General features: G+C 37.9%; 1 protein-coding gene across 2 annotated transcripts; it reads left to right on the forward strand.

Annotated features, from left to right (window-relative positions):
* The first annotated feature begins 538 nt into the window (after positions 1-538).
* On the forward strand, positions 539-5,530 carry bloc1s5 (biogenesis of lysosomal organelles complex-1, subunit 5, muted). 2 transcript variants are annotated; one of them, XM_041968946.1, is made up of 6 exons: positions 539-788; positions 965-1,047; positions 4,078-4,207; positions 4,383-4,441; positions 4,599-4,784; positions 4,881-5,530. In XM_041968946.1, the coding sequence occupies exons 1-5, from the start codon at positions 770-772 to the stop codon at positions 4,770-4,772; spliced, it is 465 nt and encodes a 154-aa protein (XP_041824880.1). In that variant the 5' UTR covers positions 539-769; the 3' UTR covers positions 4,773-4,784; positions 4,881-5,530. The 2 variants fall into 2 exon arrangements, with proteins under 2 accessions (XP_041824880.1, XP_041824879.1); XM_041968945.1 differs by having other exon boundaries at positions 4,599-5,530.
* Positions 5,531-7,711: the final 2,181 nt, after the last annotated feature.

The following is a 7,711-nucleotide window of genomic DNA, read 5'->3' on the forward strand; positions in this document are numbered from 1 at the left end:
AACATACCTGTTGGCAGAAAAGGAACCAGTCAGTGAGCGATTTCTGCTTTATGAAAATATCAGTTTGATGGGGGTATTTTACTATAACTTTAAATAGTAACTATCTTCTTATGCCCTAAGAAACTTAAGGATGCATTTATAATATTAACTAGGTTATCTGGTTATTAATAAATATAAATTTCAAAGCAACTATTTGCAAAGGAAATTCCTATGAAACTTTAGATTTAGAGTAGATGCTTGAAATAACAGTTTGCTTTACCGAAGTGCAACACTGACATCTGCTGTCCTCAGTAAGGCAAAACGCGCACATAGCACACCATCATATACAAGCAAGCAGTATTTAAACGTTACATTGTTAAGAAAATGTTACTGCATAATATCTCGGAGGAGAAAATATTTCATGTTGAGTTGTCTAAAAGCTCCAGCTGCAAGAGAAAAGAGCACATTGGTTTTTTACACCCCCCCTTTCAATCGTTTGGTTCAGTCCACTCCCTAAAACCCGGAAGTAGTTGTAAATATTTACCATTTTCGTCAGCTGACTTCCATTCACCTGACTTTGATTTGGTACTATGGTTCCGATCTTACAGTGTTAAAAAAATAAAAAGCGTTAATTACTAATAGTTTATCTAAGTTGCTATATCTTTGGCGTAACTGTTAGCCATGTTTTAGCATATAGCTTAGAACCTCTAACAGTAACTGCTTGTTAAGCCAGCTAGCTGCTCCACTGAAGAAAATATCTCACCCCACCGACGTTCAGTAGTTAACAATAATGGACAAGGTTATTAAAGGTGAGTTTTAGTCTCACTGTTTTACTTTTAAAGGTTGTATCTCACACTGAGCCGATCCAATAGCACGGAGCTGATCAACATGCCGCTAGAAAACAATGTTAGCATGTGCTATATTCTCTTTGGAATACTGAAAATGCCAGACATAGAAATGTTTATAAACTGTGTTGATTCTGCAGATGTGGGTGACATCCAGTCTCGACTGTTGGACCACAGACCTGTCATCAATGCAGAAGTCCGCTACTTTGTCAGAGAGTTTGAGGTAATTCACATAACATGAAGATGCAGCCTGGGCTCTTCATAGACCAACTAAGATGCTGCAGACACTTAACACAGTGATATTCACCCTGAAGAGCACTTTAAATAATCTGATAATTAAAACGTTTGTGTTGTGTAATGAACCCTCCCTAAACCGAACACTATAAGACCTGCATCGCTTGAATCTAAAGGTTTAGACCTTTATTATATTAATGATACTTTAACTTGTTACTGGTATTTCGTCACTGGTTTAGGGTATGTTAAGAGTCAATCTAGAGATGCTATCATTCTGAAGCATTTTGATGAACAAAACCTTTTATTAATTTATTACATTTTTCTTGAAATTTCATCCCGTCACATACGGAATATATGTAAGAAAGTAGCACCTCTTAAAGAATTATTAAGGGTTAGATTATTCCTTGTGATACATGTACTTGTCAAAGTTCCACATATCCGCACCAGAAAGCTGTTATAAACTCAAGTTTTGTTGTTTTGTCAGCAGAAAATCTACTCTTGTCCAATAACTGGAAGGTTTGTGGTTTGAATCCCACTCCATCCTAGTCCTGTTGTGTCCTTGGGCAAGACACTTCACCCACCTTGCCCCCAGTGTCGGCATCGTTGGTGTATGAATGTTCAGTGTTGGATGGTTGGTTGGAGAGCCTGTTGGGGCGGATTGGCTGCTCAGTTTTGCTGATATATTATTGAGCACTAACGTGTTCTCCTGCCAGGACCCACATTTTTCTGAAGAAAAGGTTATTTGGTGTAGATTTTCTTCTGTTATTTGACTGGCAGCAGTTCTTCCAGTTTAAAAGGTCACTGCAAACATGATGGTCTGCAGGGCACTGTGTACTGACAGGAGTGATTATATTTATTTCCAGTGCAAGTAGAACTCGGGCTCCAGTGTACCTCAGGTCCCCAAAGTCAGTCTGTAAATTCTGTCATTTTGTTGACACAGTTCAGGGCCCTTCCTCTTTTCTTTTACGTTTACAGTGTCTGTAAGTCTGTGAAATTCCTTAGACACTTCCTGGTAGAGAGGGGAGAAAAAGGGCACTACCAGTATTAAACCAAATGAGATACCACAGTCATTAGCATTTTCTTTTTTTTTTTTTTTACCGGGAAATAGTTATTTAACCGTAACTGATGCAGGGGCATCTTCTCATGTCTTAAACAACAGTAGGTGAAGACAAGCAGTTGCCATGGAAAAGATGTTACCCTCTTTCAGACAGGACATTAATTACTGGTCTCCATCAAGCAAACTAAAGAACTAAAAACAAAACTAATAAAACTGTGATCAGAACCATCAACGCCTGAATTTATTTACAATAAAGTATAAAACAATATTAAAACAAAATAAATGCAGGGGGGAAAAGACTGGAATAACAGAAAATACAATTAAATATTTAATGAATTAATAAGAATTAATAATAGGCAAAGGCAAATTTATTTGTATAGCACATTTCATTTACAAGATAATTCAAAGTGCTTTACATAAAACATTACAAGTGCATTAAAAGATACATTTTATTAATAAAGATTAATTATAATTAATACAAATAAATACATAAGTTAGTAAAAGCAAATGGCTAGATAAAATAAATCAGTTTGCTAAAAATGAAATAAAATTAAGGTCAGAAGGGATTTGTCACAATTTTGCAACAACAGGCATCAACGGTTCAAAGTCTGGAAGGAAAGCAGTGAACTATCTTTGTTGGGGAAGAAAACTGGTCAGAAAAAAAAAGTCCAGACTAATGAGAGATTATTTAAATGCCATCAGTACAACTCATCACAGTATTTAATAGTGATATTAAAAACATTTATACACAAGCAACCTTTTTTAATCACTAGATTAGCCTCTTCTTCCCTGATGCTACAGGCATATTTTAAGGTGATGATAACAGGATTCATCAGGCTCAGACAGTTCAGTACATGTGATGTTATTTTCACACATGATTTAGCCACGACAGAGTCCTGACCTTTAAGTCTTATTGATAATCTTTGATATGTGCTAAAGAAGACTTCACTTAGTGGTCCGACTTCCTTATTATTAGTAACAGAGTTCAGCGAAAATTAAAAAACTCCAGACGAAATAAAACTTGTAAAATTAAATTAAAACAACGCTGCAGTGAATGCATGCCATAATGTGAAATGTTGCCCAATTAAATATTAGAGTGTATCTCATACACACATATATCTCTGGAGGAATCTTATTACCAAAAAAAATTCAGATGAATAACAATGTTAAATTTACTATAACGTCTCATTGTTCACGTTTCTTGCTTGGTTGATTAATGTAGTTAGTATCGATTGAATGATACTCATGACTGATATCTAGTTTTATCCATTCATTTTACTCTGTCATCAACCCCAAAACAGAAGAAAAAGATCCAATGAATCTGGTGAGGGTCATAAAGAGCAAGGCTACAAACCAGAGCTGGGCACCCCTGATCTTTGATCCCTCAGACAGCAGCATCAAGAACTGTCATTAATCAATAGTTGATAGAACTACATAGTTGAGGGATTACTGTGGGACATTTTCATCCACAAATGTTAGTTTAAATTTTTACTGTACAAAATACAAGAAACAACATATCAACCTTGTCCAGAGGCACTGTTGGCTTGTTTGGGCCTGAAGACGTCTCTGGAATTGAGGTTGTATGCTCCAGACCAAAGATGAAAAGGCCCATCTAGACTGTTTTCATGGCTCTGTGATGTCATCGGCTTGTATCAGTGCCCTGTGCATTGTGTTATGGCAGCATTAATACTGAAAAGTTCACTGAGATTATACAGCAAACATATGGTTTTTTTTAGCCATCTTTTCCAGAGATGTCCTTATATATATGAGCAAGACGATGCAAACCCATATTCTGCTTAGTATTGCTTGCGTTAACATTGCAATATAATTCACCTTAAACACAGATGCTCATATATGAGTTCTGGGCTGGAGACGGAACACTACTTCTAGCACCATAATCATTTTTACTACTATTGTTTCACCTTGTAATTATGTAAACTAACTTTCTTTGCATCTGTTCAGGAGAAACGTGGCTACAGGGAGAGCCGACTGCTGGACAATCTTAATAAGATGGTGCACGAGACAAATAAGCAGATGCTGCCAACAAATGTAGATGACATGAACCAGCAGCTGTCTGATGTCATTAAACGGTGTAAGTCATCTCCTGCACACTCACACCTGAGTTGTTTTTTTTATTACTATTATTATCTCTTTTTATTAATCAACAATATATTTGAACTTTTAGGGAAAGAAATTTCACACTGAGTTTGTTTCTTCAAAACAGGTTATGCATGTTTTTTATGGGATGTTTTGCATCTGTCCCACAGTGGAGGCTGCCAATCACATGGCAGAGAGGGTCCAGCAGAGGGAGCTAGAGGAGCAACAGGTAAAAATGCAAGCAAGGGACTGACAGCAGGTGTCAGACCCAGGAAGACAGATTCCACTGTAGGCCTGTCTTCCATCAGGCTCGGTCCCTTCATACACAGTCTAACAGATGATCTGCTTACACATTTTCCAAACGTGTCATCCTCATCTCCTTCCAGGGCAACCAGCTGCAGGCCAACGTGGAGAAACTGAAAGAGGACACGGCAGAGTTTCTGAAGGAGCAGCAGAGATTAAAGGAAAAGATGGATGAGGAGCACGCCAAAGCTGTGCAAGAACTTAGCACTCGTTTCAGTGAAAAGAAAAAGGACTTGGCCCAGTATTCAGTCATCTGATTGGTTATTAAAGTATGAACAAGTCTTTTTTTTTTTTTTTTTTTACATTCATGCACGGCTGTTCTGCACATGCAAAACAAAGCTGTTGTCTTTGTTTCTTACTGGCAGGAAAGGAGAACGTGGGAGTGTTGCTCCTGTACAAGAGTCAGAGTTTTCCACATCATAAATATGAAATTTTGATTAACAGTGTGGCAGTTTCTGTCACTGCTCCGCATGAAAAGTCTGGAATATGTCGTTTTTAGACTAGCAGCCTGTCGATTGTTACTTGGCTGTGAAGTTTTCAACATTTCAGATTTTTAATGGATGGCTGCCTGAAGGCTTCTGATGATAAATGATCAAATTGTTGAAAGGAACCCAGAGTTTGGCATCAAGGCGTGATATTCAAAGCGCTGACGGCAAGATCATTCAGTGCCTGAAAGGCTCCTCTGAGCATGTGTGTTTAAAGTTTGGCTAAAGTGAATTCAAACTGCAAGAAATCACCCCTCAGCAGTTCTGACCTTTGACCTCTGACCCTGACTTTAAGTAAACTGACTGTGAAGTAACTTTCATCATGGAATGTTTTTTGCTTAAACCAGTTTGGATGCAGGAAAGCATATGCCTAGTTTTTTAATAATTCATGAATGCATTATTTCTTTTGTGTGTTTATGTTTTTTTTCTTTCTTAGCTTAACATTTGCAGAGTGATAAACAGAAATTCCACATATAACTGTTTCTACAAAAGGTTGGAGATTGTAAAATAATAAAATGAATAAAACGAAATGCAGCTTTTTTGCATTTCTGTAAACAAAGACAACGTGCTGGCTAGTAAAATCATGATGTATTTGAAAAAAATGCAATCTTGATTGTGCACAAATCTGTCAGTTTTTGAGTAAACCTGCTGACATTAACACACAAACCAAACTGATTACAATTAATGAATAAAAAAACATTAAATATCTCACGTATACTTAGAGGAATTGGCGACAGGTGAGTTAAATGTTCAAGTGTAAAGAAAAAGGGTTGCTGAGATGTAATCACTTACCTAATAAGATAATATCTAAATTCTTAAAACGAGTAGCTTCAGACGTTCCTTTTTCATATGAACATCATCAAACCTTGTTGCTTTCTTGTCTTCACTGAGCCAGAAATCCTTTCAGATGGGCCGATGTTTAGTGGAAATAACTGGTTTGGCCATTCAAATTATTTTTAAGGAAATTAGAAATGCTTTATCCTTTAGCCTCTGTGGTCTGAAATCTGACACTCTGAAAACAAAAGGCACAATTTACACTCATCACCTACTTTATTAGATTCATTTGTTGTTAAATAGTAAATCAGCCAATCACATGGCAGCAACTCGGTGCACTAAGGCATGTAGACTTGATCAAGACGGCTTGCTGAAGTTCAAACTGAGCATCAAAATAGGAAAGAAAGGGGATTTAAGTCAGTGAATGTGGCAAAGTTGTTGGTGTATTTCAGAAGCTGCTGCTCTACTGGGATTTAAATACACAGCTGTTGAGCTACTGAAACTCTGCTTTGAGCAAGATAAGTTGAAAAAGTCCAGCAGTTGGTTTCAGCTCCTAAAAATATACAGAGCACTTTTTTTCCATTTACACCCCTGTAAAAACTTTAAGTTGCTTGTATCAGATTCAAAATAACTTTATCTCTAATAAAGAAAACACAAACATTTCTCAGCTGAATCATTTGCACATTATTTGTATCACAACAGCGTCATGTCACTGCACCACCATAAATTTAACAGAGTACAAACAACAAGTAAAGGGGAAGAAGCACAATCATCTGTGTGTGCCTCCTCTGTCACACTGTTGTTAGCACATGCAGCACTTTTAGTGAGGTGTTTTCTTTTCCTCGCACAATGGCGTGCTTTTGGACAGGTTAATGGATGGGTGGGCACACAGGGCACATTCCTGGCATGGCTGAGAGCAGAGTTCATTTTGAGCTATAAAGAAGAAATATTTGTGGTACCTCCCTTCACACCTCTTTGTCCTGCACTCCTTCAAACTCAACATGCAAATGTTTAAGTCCCATAATTATCTAAAGGATCTCAATTTTGAATCCAACTCCCCCCCCAAAAACTGATGGAAAACAAAGTATCGGTGGGAAAAGAAAGAAAGGGAGTTCCTCTGCAGAGTTCTCGACTCAAACTAAATGTTGGATTTTCTCACAGAAGCTGCAACTTTTTTTCCATTTGGCTTGCAGTGACCTGTCCCCCCCCTCCCTCCCCCCTTCACTTTCTGTGGTTGCTTTGCCTGCCTGTTCTAGTGCATACACATGTCTTTAAGTCTGGCATCAGAAAGAAAAGCTGATGACATGGTTGGCATGTCATCAGAGATCACAGAGGCCAGGACATGCCAGCTGATGTTTAATCAACAGGCCAGAGCCTCTCTGCCTTGTTTACATCTGCATGTGCATGCATGCTTTCCCTCTGCCTCGGTGACTGGAGCTGTCTGACATGGAGATGGTCCATCATCAGCTAATAAGGAGTGACAAAACGGAAACAAAACCAGCTCATGCCAGCCAGGCATCCTTTCATCTGCCCTTGCTTATTTTTTTGGTTTCAGTGGGAAGAAAGAAAAACAGAGTTGCTGGTAAAACCATATGAGTGTTAGCTTTTCATGAGCAGAAGGTCATGGGCTTCCAGTAAATACTTGGTGGGCTTGATAAGTTTAGGATTTATATGAGTTGTAATGAGTTTTGACATCGCTGTTTAAAGTCAGAATTTGAAATAAACTGAAGCCAGAAAAGCCGTGAATAATTTTCTGGGGTGATGTAAGAGTAAAGCAGAGATGATCTTTTGTTTTCCGTGGAGAACAAGTCAGGCTTAAAGGGAAAAAAAAGCTTATTTCAGGATTTTAGGATCTGCTCAAGTTGATCTTTTTTCTGTTGCAAGATTCTTCCCACTAATTAGACTAAGCGTGGGAAACTCCCGCATGAAAATAACCT

This window comes from Melanotaenia boesemani, chromosome 18 (genome assembly GCF_017639745.1).
Source record: "Melanotaenia boesemani isolate fMelBoe1 chromosome 18, fMelBoe1.pri, whole genome shotgun sequence".
Classification (NCBI taxonomy): Eukaryota; Metazoa; Chordata; class Actinopteri; order Atheriniformes; family Melanotaeniidae; genus Melanotaenia; species Melanotaenia boesemani.